At 32.6% G+C, this 19,539-nt stretch overlaps 1 protein-coding gene across 7 annotated transcripts in view; it reads left to right on the top strand.

Moving 5' to 3' along the window:
• CLEC16A (C-type lectin domain containing 16A) overlaps positions 1-19,539 on the top strand; it is a 207,565-nt gene that overhangs the window by 17,934 nt on the left and 170,092 nt on the right. For 6 of the 7 annotated variants that reach the window (XM_031944600.1, XM_031944603.1, XM_031944616.1 and 3 more), the window contains exons 4-9: positions 1,959-2,107; positions 3,256-3,361; positions 5,003-5,126; positions 5,493-5,667; positions 7,161-7,214; positions 11,462-11,575. In XM_031944600.1, coding sequence (XP_031800460.1) covers positions 1,959-2,107; positions 3,256-3,361; positions 5,003-5,126; positions 5,493-5,667; positions 7,161-7,214; positions 11,462-11,575 — 722 coding nt within the window. The other variant, XM_031944620.1, reaches the window with a different exon arrangement.

Raw genomic sequence — 19,539 nt, 5'->3', positions numbered from 1 at the left:
TCTTTGACTTTTCTATTTCTTGGCCTTTGGTCCAATCAATTGTCAAGTTTTGTCAGTAACTCTTCATTCTTTTGAAAGTATTCCTTCCTTTTCATGCATATAGTTAGTACCTTTATTTAGGTTCTTTATTACCTCCTGGCTGGGCTTTTGAGACAACTTCCTAACTGATATCCCTCTGAGCTGCAAGTTAGGTTTAAAAAATTTTTTTAAAATTTAAATTAAAAAACAAACAAACAACAGGTCTAGTCATGTTCTCATACACTGAAAGTTCCTTTCCCTATAGGATAGAATATATGATCCTTAGCATGGCATTCAAGACCACTTATAGTCTGGCTCCAAGAAAACTTCAGAGCAGGAGATCAGTGTCTTGAAGTAAATAGTAAGAATAGGAAAAGCAAGAAGAAGGAGAGAAGGCTGTGAAGGTGCAGGGAATTTTGTATGTTTGTGTACATATGAAAAAGAAACACTGCCTCGGACAGTGTATGGTGGAAGACAGTAAAAATACATGATATGTCTCCTTATCCTTCTGAGAAGGAAGTAAAAGAGACATTGGTAAAGAACCAGTCATAGAATTGTAAGCTAGTCAAACCCTTGCATGAACAAGCATCCCCCTACAACGTACTTGACAAGTAGTCATTTCCAGCTTTGCTTGAAGGCCTCTCCTGAAATGGAGAGCGACGTAACAGTCTTTTATGCTGGCCACAGCTTGTCTGGGATGCCTCAGAGTAAGTAGGGTCTGTCACTAATTTTGTATGAGTGGGGCAGTCGCAAGTTGAGGAATTTTTAATTTCTTCATTTTGTCTCTGGTTTTGAGAGATATCAAGTAGCCTTAATAATGTGGGCTGCCCAAAATGTTACTAGTGTTATGGGTCCCCTGGGTTATATTGGGGTCTGTAGGATTTTATTCTAAGGTAAATAGAGAGCTGGATCTTTTTAGAAATGTACAATCTAGGTTAGTAATTAACAGTAACCTTTAGAAAGCACCATAATGAGGACAGATAAATATAAACATGTAAGTTGTTAAAAATTACCTTTGAATCAGGAGCTTTACTTCATTCTTATTAGTTATGTTAATAACTTGTGCTCACCTGACTCCCTCCTTCCTTTAGAGAAAGGGCACAGTCTAACCTGATGACATTCGTAAACATGAAAAACATCACTAAATTATAGTTTCCTTAGTCCTAAAATGAGGATGATGGCTTATTTAGAAATCTGTGTTGGTAAATAGTAATGGGAAGGCTCAAAACTATATATCCTTGGTCTTTCACCACTTTTTATTAATTTGCTTCTCTTTACAAAGTTTTATACTTGAATTGGGAAAGATTTCAAAATAAATAAGACAGGTCTACTCCTAACTGATGTTTATAATCTAATTGAGAGGAATACAGTCCATTCGCAAATAGCTATAATACAAAATAGACCATAGTGATGGTTGAAAGAGTTACAAAGTGCTTTGCATTAGAAAGCATTGGACATGTATGGAGAATAATGAGTAATCCTTAAATTTAGACTTTATATATATGTAAAGTTTATGAAATTTAGCACAATATTAAGACATTTTTTAAAATGGATATGCCAGTTATACCCAAGAAAGTGAAGAATATAATTCATAAACTCTGGACAATTTGGTGCTCATATATAATTTCATATTTGTGAAAATGCCAGTGTATCTTCACTACTATTTATCACTTCTATCTCCCCTCTTTTCCTTCCCTCAGCTAAGGTTTTGTTTTTTCATTGTAGATACTTTATTTGATTTTGATGGAAGACATTCAGATTTGTTAGAGAGTTGATCTTGCATAAGTTCTGAATAGTTTAAAATGTTAAAACTTGTGCTTGTTTTGTACCTGAAACGGAGATGCTTACTACTACTGTGGTAAGCTTGTTTCAGAATATTTATTTAACGTCTCAGTTTCCAATATGAATTAACACGTAGTTTTTGGCTTTTTTGTTCCCAGATTACTTACTCTCTAATAACTATGTAAATTCTATCATTGTCCATAAATTTGACTTTTCTGATGAGGAGATTATGGCATATTATATATCATTCTTGAAAACACTTTCATTGAAACTCAACAATCACACTGTTCATTTCTTTTACAATGAGGTAAGTGTATTGAAACAATTTTTTGAAAGCTAAATTATGAATAAATGTGTGTATATATATATATATATATATTAGCCTATATAGTATTGCCTATATAGTATAGTATTCTAGATATGAATCTTATTTTAAAAAGTATGTAACCTACTTTAAATAGTCTGTAGTAGTTCATTATTGGCATGGTAATCCAAAAGTAATCAAAAAGTAATTTTTTGTTTTTTGCAGTAGATTTACCTTTCTTATTTTAATGTCAAAATTAGTTTGGGATTGTTGAACACATTATGATTGATTGTGAGAAGTACCTAAAAGTATATTAGATGAGGAAAAGTCTTCTTGGGATTTAAAATTTGCTAGGTATTAGCCCTAACTATGCAAGGAAAGGTAATTTGAGGATCAGACTGTTAATAGTCTCTGCGAATTTATAAGAAATGAAAGTATGACAAATTGAGCCTTATTTTTTCCCCTTCTAATCAGCATAGAGTGGACTCATATATAGATTATAAAAGACAGAATCTTTTCTATATATGCATGATATCTAGATCTGTGAAGCTATGGAGGTGGAGCATAGTTTACTACAAGCCATAATCAGATCAGAAAATCAGAATACACAGTTATCTGTAGGGGTCTCTCTGGTTCTCACAGATTTAAAGTAAATCACTTTATTCTCAAATTTATTGTGAAGGATATCAATTCAAAGGTGTGGTTTATTTTGCTAATTCAGAATATATATTAATTGAATGGTTGCTATATACAAAGTTTTGCACTAGGTTTAGAAGAAATAGAAGTAAATAAGGCATGATCTCTGGCCCTAAGAATTTGCATTCCAGTATTGTTCTAGACTGTACTTAAAGTTATGCATATATGAAACATTTTGGCTTTTACTTGACCTCCTTCTTTTATATAAAGGAACTGTGGTGGGAGAAAAAATGACCACAAGAGGGCAGTGAGGTCATTGTTAATGCTTTTCAAGTTTTTTTTTTTTTTTTTTCCTCTTCCCTTCCCCACCTAGATTTGGATCATATAATATAGGAGATAGGGTGTAACTACTGCATTCATAGTGTGTTTTCTTTTTTGGGTTTTTTAGTGAAATACTAGGATGGGGAAAATTCTTGAAATTTTGTAATTTATTTTTCATGGCATTTATGTTGTAGCACACAAATGACTTTGCCCTATACACAGAAGCCATCAAATTTTTTAATCACCCCGAAAGCATGGTCAGGATTGCTGTAAGAACCATAACTTTAAATGTTTATAAAGGTAAGATGTCATGTATTTGTTCATATAGTTCTTGCTTCCTATCTTAGTAGTGGATTCTAACTCATGTTTTTGTGCATTTCTTTATTTTGAGGTTCAACTATTTTATTCTAAACTGAGTACAGAAATCATGTACCTAAATGAAGTCTTTTAAAATTGACTTTTAATAATTACAACTTAACTAGCATCTCATGCATTTTTTCAACCCCATTTTTATGTACTATGCATAAGAATGGACAAACTAGATATATATTATGATACATTAGAAGTAATTATATTGAAAAAATTTGAACTACATAAAGAGTTTGGGTAGATATTTAGTTGTAAGAGAAAGGAAGATTGGAATTAATTCTATTATTTTTGCATATAAAATGTGAAAGACAGTGTTGCATGGTGGAATAGAGAGCCAACTTCAGAACCAGGAAGACCTGGATTCAAGTCCCACTTTTGACACAACTTAGCTGTGTGACTTTAGGCAGGTCACTGAATCTGTTAGTGCTAAAACAGCTAAGACTATTAATTGCTGGGAAGGTGCTAGTCTGAATTAAGGAATCAGCAAAATCACAGTCTGGCCCCTTTCCCTGTGTAAAATGTAGAGTTGAGTTATATGATCTTCTTTCTTTAATGTATAAAATCATTTTCATCTTCATGACCAGGAGAGGGCAGCATAATATTATTAGTTAGAATCTGCAGCATGCAACATTAATATACTCTTTTTCTTTCAAGATGTTGCAACATGTAGAATACTGCATCTAATAGTGAATAATAACTTTCTGTGTATCTTTATATACTGCTGCAAATACTGAGTTTATGTATATTAATTTCCCAAATTGGAAAATGTCATCTCAGTGGCAAGCTCTTTGAGGCTTTATGCTCAAAGATATCATTTCAGTATGGTGGTATTATTTTTGCTTTTGTCAACAGAGGGTCACACTGTTATGATATAGTTAGGTCTGCATTTTTTCAAGAACCAAAGGTTTAGAACATTGCATATTGGAAATTGTGAATCTGATGTTCTAATTAAAGTTTGCACTAAAGTTTTTGTTTTAGAATGTATTAAATTTTAGAGCTTCTCCAATTAATGAATTTGAAAAATGCATTAGTTAATTCTGAGGTAGTAGTTTCTTGCTTTCTGGTTTGTACTTGTTCTTTTCTAACCTATATCTTTTAGTTTAGATGCTTCCTGCTTTAGCTATTTATCCCTTTGGGCGGATGTCTCACCATCCCAGTTCCTAATCCTGTTAACTGTTGTCTGTTTTTTGCCCTTCCTTCAATGATGATTCCTGTGTTCCTTATTGCAGTGTCATGTAAGTTATTAACCACTCTTGGTTTTCAGCATTCTTGCTTTATTCTTACATGTAAACAAAAAGATTTGCTTGAAAGTGATAATGCTTTCTGCTTTAATCTAACTAAACTTGCTACCTTTAGACCGATAGGGAAATAAGCCCTTTAATAAGTGCTATTAATATTCAATCAGATTAACTTGTCATGCTGATATAAATGCCATAATAATTTAAGGAAAAGTACCTTAAGATCAACATTTTTAACCAACTCCCAAAAAAGATTTAGAATATTAATGTTAATTTTCCTTCCTTGAAATTTTCTGCAGAAAGTTGATTTCTTTTCTTTTGTAAACTTTCCTAGTGGATAATCAGGCCATGCTGCACTATATCAGAGATAAAACTGCAGTCCCTTATTTTTCCAATTTGGTCTGGTTTATTGGAAGTCATGTGATTGAATTGGATAACTGTGTCCAGACTGATGAAGAGTAAGTAACTTTTACCTGGTCCTTAATTAGCTGAAAGTATTACTTCTTGAACAATGTACTTTTCATTGGGGAATAGAGTAGATTACTACAAATGAGCATCCTTGTTTAGTCATCAATTGCATATACTTGAGTAATTTCCCTGCTAAAATACTATTCTCCAGGTTTCCATTTTCTGTATCATTCCCCAAACCCCTGACAATAGTAATTTTTTTGCTATGCCAAAAATTATACTGGGGAAGGAGGGATAGTAAGAGAGAAGAGAAACTGACTATTTAAGGGACAATCCAGTAGTTGCACTACCTTATACTTTATCTTCATTCCAGGGATATTAGATTCAAATTTGAAATAGTTATTTTTCTTTTACAGGCATAGGAATAGAGGAAAACTGAGTGACTTGGTAGCAGAACATCTTGACCATCTGCATTACCTCAATGACATACTTATTATCAATTGTGAATTCCTAAATGATGTGCTCACAGACCACTTACTCAATAGGCTTTTTCTGCCTCTTTATGTATATTCACTGGTAAATCAAGACAAGGTGAGTTTGGAGCATAATGGAGGTATCATTATGACAAACATAATGGAAAAGCCAGCAGGTATTCAAAAAGGAACAGTTACTTGTTTTGGGCAGAGGTCCAAGAATCCTAGTGCCTGATATAGGCTACAGAAATTAAAATCATTTCCCTTTTCTTTTTCTATGATTATTATTTTTAGACCATAAACCAATTATTTCAAACAAATTATTGACACTAGAAAAAAACTTGAAGCCTTTAATTTTTTTTTCCTTTTTTGGGGGGAAGGGATGAAGGTTTTTGTGTATTTCTCACTTGAGGTTTTGATTACTTGTAGCATACTTATATATCTGCAATAAGTATTTGATCTGGAGAAGATTCAGTAGAAGGAACAAATCTCTTGAGTAATAAAAATACAGTGCAAGTGTGAATACTCACTAATATTTTGAATAAGTACTAAGTGAATATCCTGACAAATGGCATGACATCCCACCTCCTGCTTATGTTGGTCTGGTTTTTGGTCATCTTTAAACATACTAAAGTTACCTTAACTATTTAAGATTTAGAGAATCCTTTTTAAAAATCAGTTCCAGGAGACCAGTATAATTTGAGAACCAGTCTGAAATCTTGATCTTGGATTGAGATCAGTTTTAGATACAATCTAATTGCCTTGTGTGAGTCCATTTTATTACATATAGAACCTTACCAGAACTGATTAGCATTTTGGCCTTTTCTGGAATAAGAATGACTATGATCTATGTGAAGGAATCTCTAGGGCCAATTCTGATCTGGACCTTTGAAACTTGGATCTTATTAATTGGAAATGGTTGGAGGAGGAAGAAGTTGAAATTAAAGGATACTGGGAATTTGCTTCATTATGTTACATTAGAAGAACAGGGGGAAAAATCCCAGCAGGGCACAAGATTTTAAGATATCATCTATAAATTATTTTTTCTAAGTATACCTATACTTTCCTTTCCTTTAGGGAAATAAGAAAGACAGACAACAAATTAAAACTATTAAAGTACTAATCAAATCCAAGTGAAGCCAGTTTGAAAAAATGTCTACATTTTCTACCTAAAACATTCATCTTTGCTTCTTATACTTCAAAAGTTGCCTTACAGGAATTGGACACCACAAGAGTCCTTTCTTGTAAGCCTGCTTTTCTACTAAAGCAGCTGTTTGAAATTAACATTCCAGAGAATTTAAGGAGAAAATTGAAGGCTATTTTCTGAAGTCTTGGAGCTAAATTCTTTGTTAATGAAGATGATTTTAAGATGAAAAATGACATAGTTGTAAATAGTGTTAAGTGAAGTTCTTTCTATCAGTAATTTATTTTGTGAAGAACAGTTTTATATAAATGAAGGAGAGGATAATGTGGAAAAAACAAATTAATTATTTAGGGTTTTATAGTTTGCAATAATTACTTTACTTTTCTGTTTTCAGTGTTTGTATGACTTGCACATATTTTCTTCTCATCTCTTTCCCTATTGTCCCTTTCCCTTTTTTCTTCCCTCAGGGAGGAGAACGTCCAAAAATAAGCCTTCCAGTTTCTCTCTATCTTCTGTCACAGGTATGTTTATTGGCTTTATTGTTTCACTACAGTATGTCAAGATTTTCCAACTGATTAATTTTGAGTGATGCTTTGTAGGGAATCTTCTTTAATAATAGCTATTATATGCCATCTTCTCTTTTTTGGTCCTTACTCTGAAGCATTATCTTAGAGCTGGAATTAAAAAATACAAATTGTGGGAAATTTTGCTTTATGCTTTTCTGATAAAGATTTGAAATCCAGAATTCATAAAGAATGGATTTGCATGTATTAAACTGATAATGAATAATAATAAACATTTTCAATAGAAGGGCATACTATTAATAACTACATGAAATATACTTCTACTCCATAATAATAAAGAGATGTAAATTAGGACAACTTTAGAATATAACCTTGAATGATAAAAAATAGCAAAAAATTCTAGAGTGTTGGCTAGAGTGCAGGGGAAATGTTGGTGGAGCTATCAATGATGAAATGTTTTGAAAGAGAAATATGATAATGTACAATGAATCATAAAACCAGTTATGCATTTTGATCAGGTGGTTCTAGTTTTAGGACTAAGTAACTTGTCTATGGTCATATAAGTAGCAGAGTTTGGAGGGGAATGAGAATCCTCGACTCTTAATGTAAAATCTTCTTTGTCTATCATTCAGAAATTAGAAACTCTTATATTCAGTGATTAAAGAACGGTTGAACACATTATGACATGTTAATATAAGAAATATTTCCAAAAACTATGACCAAAGCACTATCAAAATGTGCATACTCTTTGATCCAGTATTGTTTCTACTGGGCTTATGTCCCAAAGAGATCATAAAGGAGGGAAAGGGACCCACATGTGCAAAAATGTGGCAGCTGTTTTTGTAGTGGCAAGAAACTAGAAACTAAGTGAATGCCCATCACTTGGAGAATGGCTAAATAAGTTTTGGTATATGAATGTTGTGGGAATATTGTTATCTAAGAAACAATCAGCAGGATGATTTCAGAAAGTCCTGGAGAGACTTACATGAACTGAGGCTAAGTGAAATGAACAGAACCAGGTCATCATTGTACATGGCAACAAGAAGATTATACGATGATCAGTTCTGATGATGGCTCTCTTCAACATTGAGGTGATTCAGACCATTTCCAATGATCTTGTAAATGAAGAGAGCCATCTACACCCAGAGAGAGGATTGTGGGAAGTGAATATGGACTACAGCATAGCATTTTCACTCTTTTTTATTGTTGTTTGCATTTTATTTTCTTTCTCATTTTTTTCCTCTTTGATCTGATTTTTATTGTGCAGCAGGATAATTGTATAAATATGTATGTATATATTGGATTTAACATATTTTTTTTTTACCATGTTTAACATATATTGGATTACTTGCCATCTAGGGGAATGGTTGAGGGAAAGGGAAGGAAAATTGTAAAACAAGGTTTTGCAACATTCGGTGTTGAAAAATTATCCATGCATATGTTTTGAAAATAAAAAGCTTTTAATTAAATTTCCAAATGCCAGTAAATGTGAAATTATAAGGACTTGTGGAAAAATAAAGTGATGCAAATTGAAATCAATAGAACCATAACTATATATTAACCATAATTATGTTAAAACATCAAAAAAAAAACCCAAAAATAGCAAACTGGGCCAGAAAGTGATATAATACAAAAAAAAAACCCATTATTTATAAATTCATTTAGTTAACTTTTAAATGCTAAGGGTTTTATGTAAAGTTTCATTCCTTAGTTTGAATATATTTTAAATTATTTTTGCTTCTAGTTATGTGTAATAGAATAAAAATTTTAAATACCATTAGAAAATATGACTTTTCTAGTGTTAGAGTAAAGTAGGTGTTATCTACCATCTTCATAACAACAAAAATATGCTTGAAATGAAATGAAAAACAAAACTATACTTACACATTCATAGATGCATAGGTTTTTGGAGTTGGGAAAGACTTAGGATATCATTTATTCTATGTCTAATTTATCAGATGAGGAAACTTAGGCCCTAAAAGCTTGTCATTTTCTCATGATCATCCAAGTATTAAGTGCTAGAATAGAGTTGAAACTCAGATTTCCTGACTTTAAATAAGAAGTTCTTTCCATTATATCATCTTAGTAATCTATAGACTAGATTTCTAAGAGCATTTATAGGATGCTCATAATATTTTAGAAATCCATAGTTTTTGTTTTTAACAATGCAAAAATCTTGTTTATGGAATTTTGAAGTTAAGCCCTTAACTTCAAGACTAAGGATGCACTTACTAAGTACATCACAATATAGTATTTCATGTAGTAGAATTGTATTTTTAAAAAATTTATTGTTTTTGTTATTTTTTTCATGCCAAGTTGGAATATTACTTTCTGTTAAGTAAACTTGTAGCAATTCTCATTCTTTTCATCTCATGAGTTTGTGTATTTGGCTAAAGCTGTCTTTTTCTTTTCACTACCTCAAGAATTGTACTTCCTTCCCATGATTGCGTAATATTTACATGAAGGGAAAAATTCTATGGTAACTTAGTTATGTAACCTTTTAAAATATTTTTATTATGAATAACCCACATTCTTAAGTCATCTAGTTTTATTGTCAAATATTCAAATATTTGACCATAAGTTGGTTCTATTTCTGAAAATAGAATTATTTATCTTCATGAAAGGGAGTGCTTATGATCTTAGTTCCTGAGCTTTATGCCATTTGGGGATAAAAGTTTGTTTCATATTTCTCAATGTGAACTTTGAGTTGAGATCCTTCCTACCTCCTTTTGAGGGATAAATTTCTGGCTTCTGATGCTGACTGAATAATTATGATGTTCATGAATTTTTCTTGTTGTAGGTTGTTGTCTTTAATCTCATATATGATTATTCAAACGCTCAGAATTTAGAACCCTAGCTGATTTTGGCAAGTGGATACTTGGTCCTGTCACCTTATGAAAAAAAATACGCCAACATAGCCTATTTAGTATTCTGGGAGTTAAGTAGGCTCTTCTTACTGGTCATATTCATGACATTGAGAATTTGGTAGAAAGTAAAAACATTCTCAGCACATTTTTGATCATTCCTTTTGAACCCTGTTAAATGGCAGCATATTTTAGAGTTCTGGATCGAAGTGTACAAGACCTGAATTCCTCCCTCTTTCACTCATGGACTGGGTGACTTTGGGCAAGTCATTTACTTCTGACCCTCCATTCCTCATCTGTAAAATAGGATTAATAATAGACCTTACCTCAGAGAGTTGTTGCAAAGATCAAATGAAATAATGTGAGTGTATTAATGTAAGTGAGAGTATAAAGCATTTAGTAAACCTTAAAATGCTATAGAAGTACTGGTTGTTGTTATTCTAAAATCCAACCTAATTTTAGTTCATTGAATATGACCTACTACTTCTCATCTCTGTGCCTTGGACATGTCTGTTCTCTGTGCCTGGAATGTTCTGCCCCCTCACCTTTGCCTCTTTCTCTGGCTTCTTTGATGATTCACTCAAATTTCACTTTCTACAAGAAACTTCTCCCAGTTCTTCTAGCGACAAATGCCTTACCCTGTCTCTTGCCTCCCCCTCTCCCCCAGATGGCCTTCCATTTATTCTGATATATCTTGTATCTGTCCAGCTGTTTACATGTTTGTTACCCTATTAGAAGGGAAACTCTCTTAAGGGCAGAAGTTATTTTTGCCTTTCTTTGTAATTCTAGACATTATCATAGTGTGTTGCATATGGGAACTACTTAATACTTAATAAATACTTGTTGACTGACTAATACTAATATTAGTAGTATAGAACATCTATGTTCTGTTGTTAGGGAAGAATTTAAGAAGTCTTTGTTGTTGTTTTTTCTTTCTGTTTTTCTCCTTTCTTCCTGATTGAATTCAGTATATATATTATTTTTCTGATTCTATTTTCTTTGTTCTCTTCTTTTAACAATTAATGTTTATCTATACACTGATTTTTTCAAATTTTAAAAATTCTTATTTATAATTGTAATTGTGTAATTATATTATATTATATTTATATGCCATGGTTTATTCAGCTATTCCTCAACTTGTAGACAGCTTGTTTCTAGTTCTTTGGAATGAGAATAATACTCCCATAAATCTTAGGTATTAAATATTCTTGAGCAAGTTGTTTCTGCTTCTCTAATGTGGGATTGGGGGGAAAAGATATCTAAGCTCCTTACAGTTCTAAGATTTTTACTTTGCCCAAATGAAATTATTTTATCTATTCAGTAAAGAGAAACATATTTGCAAATGCCACATTCTAATAAATCATTTCTCTTTTTCATTAGGTTTTCCTAATTATACACTATGCACCACTGGTGAACTCATTAGCTGAAGTCATTCTGAATGGGGATCTCTCCGTGTTCTGTTGTAGGTCTGAACAAGATATTCAGAGAAGTTCTGTAAGTCTTTCACTTCCATAATGTACATTGACTACATTAATGAAAGAATACCTTGATTTTTTTTTTTTTTTTTTTTTTGGTAAGGTCAAAATAGGTATTTTGTTTGTATAATTAATGCTTGAGAGAAGCAAAAGAGCTAATGGATAGGGGCTGGCTTTGGGTCTAAAGTGACCTGGATTCACATTGCCTCAAATGCATACTGGGAAGCTTAAGATCACTTAAACTTCCAGGGCTCCAGGCCTTTGCCTGTCACTTGGATATAGGAATTTCCCCATCTTCGAGGCCCCTAAACTAATTAAATCACAATTGAGGACACAAAACCAGAAGGCTTTCTCTGAGCTGCTTTCCTGGATCTCCCAGGTTTGAGTTCTCTCTTTTCTTCTTCCTCAAGTTACTTTCTGTTAAATTTATTTGCATATATGGTATATTATATACTCTTCATTAGGATGTTGGTTCTTGAAGAGAAGTGACTGTTCCATTTTTTTCTCTGTTATCTTCATTGCCAAACACATTATCTTATATGTAGTAGGCTTAATCAATGTTTATTGAATTTGAAATTAATTTTACATAGTGAATTAGCCTACTTTAAAGTCAGGAAGATCTGCATTCAAGGTCCACCTCTGACCTATCATGGATGTGTGACCTTGAACAAGTCACTTTGTGCTTCAAGGAACTCTTTAAGAATTAAAGTTGCTGAGCAAGGACCGATACATATTGATAGGAGGTGCTGTCTTATCAGGAAGTCCCTTACCCCATTGGTGACAGAGCTGTCTGAACCTTGAACTTGCCTGAACCCTGTTATCCAGATGACCCATTTATTCTCTTAAAAGTAATACACAGACATCCTTAAATGACCATGTGCTTCATTTAAATTGTTTTGGAAATACAAAATGGCGTTCCTAGATAGAAAGATTCTATTTTATAAAATCCATTTTTCTACTGTTGAGGTCTTCTGTGTTATCAGTAGTAGACTTGCAAATACTTTTTATGCCTAGACTGAAAAGGGTTATTTATTACATATTGAGAGTTGTTGGGTTTGTTTTTTTTTTTTTTTAAGCCATGTCCAAATACCTGATTAACATGTTATCTTGAAATATTTGACAGGCTCAATACAATACAATTTTTTTGTATCCTAACTTATCTGAACTGCTAGAACTAATTTATCTGAAACATGTTGTGATGAAGGAAAATATTAAAGTCTTCAAAATTTCTGATAACTTTCTGTAATCATTCTTTGCAGAATTAGCAAAATCAAATGGGCACAAGAAGAGATTGGTGATCTCTCTCTCTGGAATGGAGAGAGCACTGAAACCTGTCATGTAAGAATTATTTGAGGGAACTGAGTATGTTAACCTTGAAGCAAAAGGCTTCAGGATAATTGTCTTTAGGTATTTAAAGAGCTGTGATATGGAAGAGAGATTAGACTTGTTTGAATCAACTCTAGATGAAAGAAGTAGATGCACTTGATTTTCAGAGTTTCAGAGTTTCAGAGAGATGCAGTTCAGTGTTAAGTTAAGTTAAAGTTCAGTGTTAAGAAAAACTTTTGAAAAATCTGTGTAAAAATAAAATGGGCTGCTAGGAAAGAGAAGGTGAGCTCTCCATCACTAAAATTCTTCAATTGAAGCCTAGAAAATCAGTTAGCAGGGATGTACTAGAGAACATTTCTCCTGAGCTACCTACTCATCCTTAAAAAGAGACATCATTAATGTTCCATCAAAGATTGCACTTGTATTCAGTGCCCATTTCAAAATTTTATAGGATGAATAAACTCTTGGAAGATGTGATATCTTAATAAGTTAAACAGGAAATCACAATAATATGGTGTATTGGTTTGCTAATTCAGCAAGGGATAAATACAGAAAGTTCTTGCAACCTTCGACATGTGTGATACATACTTCAGCCAAACTTTCTAAGATGAAGGACCTTGAAAAGGAGTGCAACAGAGATATTACTGTTAGATTTTTTTTCTATTTAAATAATCTCCTCTTCCTCTTGTTTTTAACTCCCCACTTCTTATTCAATAAACTGAAAATGAGACTTGATTTGGACGTGAAAAAATTTGTTGTTTAGAGTGAGAGTGTCATCTCACTTATCCTGATGTTTGAATTTGAAGTCATATGTTAGTCTTCTGGTGACCACAGTTTAAATTTGGGAAGAAGATAAATGTAGTATAACTTGTTTGACAGTAGTCATGGCAAGGTTACCTTTCTTCCTGATGAGTGAGAACTGCCTTCTTTTATTTCCTGTACAAGTCTGATGGGGTTTTATCACACTTGTTTTAAGTCTCTTGGTCTTTTTTAACCTACTTTCTCCTTCCCCTAACATGTAAATAAATTACTGGTACTATTTCATGTTACCAACAGACCTTTCACAAAATACAACCAAAATTGAACAAAGAGAGAAGTTATTTAAAGAACATGTAATTGAGCATTGAATTCAAATATACCAGGTTAGTAAGATACATGAACAATAGAAATTTATATGTCAAAATATGTTGGTTAGAAATAGAGATATATGAGTTAGGGTAACTTTTACTATTCTAGTCTTGCAAAAGCAAAATAGTGGCTTCTAGTTTAAGGAAAATGTAATACAAGATCTCTAAGCCTGGAGCAAGTATTAGTTTGTTACTTTTACAGAATGAAAATAGATTTTTTTTGTTGTTGTAGGATTTGCATGACTACTTTTTATTAAATCTGGTTCTCTTCAGTTATCTTGAGATGTTTTATCCTTGATCCCCAGAACTAAATTAATGTATTTTGGTTTAAAACAAGAGATTAAGAGAGGCCTCATAACACTTTTGGTAGGAGCAAGGCTGAGTACGAATCCCTAATAACTCCTTTAGAGGTAAACTATCAGAATTTGAAAGAATTTGGAAATTCTGTTGAACATACAGGATTTTCTTTATCTTAGAGACAACATGGTTTCCAAGAAGAAAATGGACTTTGATACAGTTCCAAATCCTAGTCCTAATAATTGGTGACATTGGAAAGTCACTCTATTTCTTAGCTTCTGTAGCTGTCAAATGGGCATAATATTCTCTGACATATCATCCCTGGAACATAGAAGGATCTTGTTAGTTAACATGAGATATTAACAGACAGGGTTAGACTACAGTTCATTGGGCTGCAACAACATTATGAGATAACAGTCAAAATGCCTAGTTTTTGGCTATATTAATAGGAGTTAGTGTTGAGATCAGAGATAGTGATAATCCTTTTCTATTTTCCCCTGGTGAAGTCACATATAGAATACTGAGTTTAGTTCAGGGCAACACATTTTAAGAAAAGCATTAATGAATAGGAATGTACCTGGAAAAGGATGATTAGGATTATGATAGGAATATAGACCATACCTCATAAGAATCACTTAAAAGTGATTAAGAGTATTTAACCTGAAGCATAGAAGATTTAGTGATTTTGGGGGAAAAGGACAACGTCAGAGGGCTAAGTCCATAGCAGACATTTGCTAAACACAGCTTAATTGATAGGGTCAATTGATTATATAAGTGTAGTGAGTTACAATAGTGTGAACAGTTAGACACTCTGGGAACCTCACTGGCTCAAGTCTAGGACCTAGTAGTCCTTGGGGTGGTCACTAGATGATAGGTACCCTAGAGATCTGGAGCACCTCCCCTTGATAAATCATTTATCTTCTATGTAAGAAGACTTAATATTACTGATGTTTTCTTTTAGAGAATTCTCATATGTGTGTTATATGGATAAATAGGTTGCTTGCTTTTCTTAACTTACATGTTTGCTAATTTAAAATACTACTAATCTATTTTGTGTTTCTCAGGTTTGGATGCTATAATACTGTCTTTCCAATATATGTGATTTAAATAAAGCATTAAATATTTCTTCTACATAACAAAATGTCTTAATTTCAAATCATGATTATAATTTCACTGTGTATTCTAGTATAACCCTAACCTCATGTATAAACTAGGAATTAATGATAGTCTTAGGCATGCATATCTTTGATTTGGAAAGGAATAATAGGCTTCTGGGAGGTAGTGATTGAGGAGTGGGAAAAAATAGACATCCATAAATTAAGTTCCTTAATTGGTAGGTTATAAAATGTTTCCATAAAGATTAGAACTTAATTTGTGTTTTCCATTTTCACATGGTTATTGTGGTTTATCACAGTATTCCCTCAGTGGAATTATATCTCCATAATGCAGTTATCTCCTGAAGCATTCAGTGTGTTATTCTGGTTAAATAACAATGTTTAGTAGAATAAAAAAAAAATCACAGTGTAAGCTTCTTCAAATTCTGGGCTACTTAATTAACAATATAATAGGTTTTCATTTAGAAAATCCTTATAGTTACCTTTTTTTTTCCCCCTTGAAACAGAAGAAATACTCCTTCTATAATAGACAGTATAAGTCTTGTAATCAGAGCAGAATTCAGATCCTCCCTCAGATACTCACAACTGAACAAGTTACTTAATCTCTCTAACCTTCAATTTCCTCAAAATGGGAGTATAATCATAGTTCCTGTTTCTTTTTCTTTTTTTTTTTTTTTTTTTTTTTGAGATTTTATTTTATTTATTTATTTATTTTATTTAATAGCCTTTTATTTACAGGTTATATGTATGGGTAACTTTACAGCATTGACAATTGCCAAACCTCTTGTTCCAATTTTTCACCTCTTACCCCCCACCCCCTCCCCCAGATGGCAGGCCAGTAGATGTTAAATATATTAAAATATAAATTAGATACACAATAAGTATACATGACCAAACCGTTATTTTGCTGTACAAAAAGAATCAGACTCTGAAATATTGTACAATTAGCTTGTGAAGGAAATCAAAAATGCAGGTGGGCATAAATATGGGGATTGGGAATTCAATGTAATGGTTTTTAGTCATCGCCATCCTCAGCAATGAGATCAAATCATTTCCAATGGAGCAGTAATGAACTGAACCTGGTTGATCTCATTGCTGAGGATGGCCAGGTCCATCAGAATTGATCATCATATAGTATTGTTGTTGGAAGTATATAATGATCTCCTGGTCCTGCTCATTTTACTCAGCATCAGTTCTTGTAAGTCTCTCCAGGCCTTTCTGAAATCATCCTGTTGGTCATTTCTTATAGAACAATAATATTCCATAATATTCATATACCACAATTTATTCAGCCATTCTCCAACTGATGGGCATCCACTCAGTTTCCAGTTTCTAGCCACTACAAAGAGGGCTGCCACAAACATTCGTGCACATACAGGTCCCTTTCCCTTCTTTATGATCTCTTTGGGATATAAGCCCAGTAGTAACACTATAGCTCCTGTTTCTTAAGATTTTTGTAAGAATCAAATGAACGTCATAGTGCCAATTTTAAAGTGATCTGTAATTGCTAGCTATAATTATGTTGTGTGTGTATTTTTAGTATAGAGTTGTGTTTTATTGGCATAGAGAACTTCCAGTAAGAAAACTCCTTCTACTAATGCAGATCCACTAAGTCAGCAAGCATTTATTGAGCACCTTCTTTGTGCTATGCATTAATAATGCACATTCTTTGAAAGGCTATATTCTTGAAGAATTAGAACATAATATAATTTTTAACGATATTTCATTTTTCCAAATACATGCAAAAGATAGTTTCCAACATTCACCTTCACAAAATCTTGTGTTCCAAATTTTTCTTCCACACCCTACCCCCTCTTCTCCAAAACAGCAAGCAATCTGATGTGCAATTCTTCTAAATGTTATTTCCACATTTGCCATGCTGAACAACCAAAAGAAATAAGATCAAAAGGGAAAAAAACACCTCTGTGGGATACACACCCAGTAGAGACGCTACTATATTGAAGGGTATGCACAGTTTTATAGCCATTTGGGCATAATTCCAAATTACTCTCCAGAATGGTTGGATCATTTCATAATTCCACCAAGAATGCATAATGCAGTTATGCATATATAGAAGGACACTTTATGTAGATAAGTAGGAAATCTCTTGATTTTTCAGTAATACTGTCCTCTGGAAAGAAAACAAACCTGTACAACTTACCAGATGATCTCTGAGAATTGCTGTGGCCAAAAAAATTACCATTTTCTTGCCAAGTTTTTAATAAGCTTCTCTATAATATATAACTAAGCCAGTCCTCACAAAATAAACACACAAAAAATTAAAGAAGAGGCATTATCATTCATTTTGATATTGCATCCTAAGACCCATAGGACTCTAACATATGACTGATTTGAAATCTCTAATATGTAATGTTTCCCTTATTAAATGTGTTTGTGAATAGAAACTTTTTCTCCCTATTTTTATGTTCAGCACTTAGTACAATGTTTTGCCCATATAGTAAGTACTAAATAAATATTTTTTCATTCATTTATCTTGTGGTCATCCTGTATATTCTCCTGTTTTTACTATTTTATTCTGTCAGTTCATTCAGATTTTTTGAGTTTCACTGAATTCTTCTGATACATTTTTAATGCAAAGTATACTTTGTTTTCAGTTCTTTACTACAACAAAAAGTCCTACTACAAATGTTTTTGTGTATCTAACTGTTTTCCCTCTGCCTCAATGCTGTTTTGAGATACATATCTTGTAGTCATATTATGGGGTCAGAGTATATGGTGTTTTGTACTTTTTGAATGTAGTTCCAAGTTGTTTGGCAGAGTGATTGGAACAATTCACAACTCTACTAACAGTACATTAGTGTACCTGTTCTCCTACATCTTTTCCAGTAACTGACTTTTTATCATTTTTGCCAGTCTGATGATAGGTATTTTTTATTAGTGATTTGGAGCATTCTTTCATGTGGTAGTTGATTATTTGAGCTTTCTTATTTGTATTTTCAGATAAATGAAAGTTTATCATATTTATAGCTTTACCATTATAGTAATCATTTATTTAGTAAACATTTCTTTAGAGGAATGCCATTTTCATGTCAATTGCAGCACCTGTTTAGGTTTTATTTTTCACATTAGCTTTAGTTGCATTATCAGACTGGTATTTTGCATTTTGGATATACTTTTGGGCTTTAGTTCAAGAATCATATTAAGATTTGGCATACAACATATACATACTTATATCTGCTAATTTATTCAGTCTCTTATATACCTACTGATAATTTCATTCTGGAATGAAATATATATACTTTTCAGTGATTACATCATGTACCCCCAATTCATAGTCTTGTTTTAAAGCCATTCAAGTCAATATCATTGTTTTTAATTTGGTTTATCTTATATTGCCTTGCTTATGATTAATTTTGAATAATGTGATAATGTGTGTCTTAGCTGAAAACACAGTGTCTTTCCATATTGTATGCAGACTTAATTATACAAAGTTCTAAAGAACATATATTGGGCAATTGTGTATAAACAAACCTGTTGATTTAGAAAACTCTGCATTCTTGATTTGTTAAAAACTGAGATTACTTAGGTTTTGGGGAAGGCTAAATGGCACAGTGGAAAGAGTACTAGGCCTGGAATCAGGAAGACCTGAGTTCAAACTTTGGACACTTATGAACTGTGTGACCCTGAGCAAATCACTTAACTTCTGTTTACTTCAGTTATATTATCTGTAATATTTCTTACCTTCCAGAATTCTTCTGAGGATCAAATGAGATAATATTTGTAAAGTGCTTAAGACATTAAGTTGGCACTATATATATGTGCGTGTGTATTAGCTATTCTTGTTGTTTGTTATGAATATTGAAAAAATACTAATACTAATGCAAGAATATATCAGTCATAAAGTATTTAAGTTCTGTAGCATACACTGCACTATACTGTATGTACTGAACATATAAGTTCCTAAATCCTGAAATTTTCTAACTTCTTGTGTTTTGGGAAGATAGTGTATGAAACTGTTAACTTTCCCTTACTTAATAAGACCTTTATTGAAATGTAATAAGTCTCCTGGGAAAGTCCTCCTTTCTCAATAGTTGCTTATTGAGAAAATAATATTTCCATCCAGTTCTCACAAATCTTTAGCATCATTTTAGATTTGT

The sequence above is a fragment of the Sarcophilus harrisii genome, chromosome 1 (genome assembly GCF_902635505.1).
Source record: "Sarcophilus harrisii chromosome 1, mSarHar1.11, whole genome shotgun sequence".
Lineage (NCBI taxonomy): Eukaryota > Metazoa > Chordata > Mammalia > Dasyuromorphia > Dasyuridae > Sarcophilus > Sarcophilus harrisii.
The sequence above is the reverse complement of the archived record's forward strand: the minus strand, read 5'-3'. Positions and strand labels throughout refer to the sequence as shown.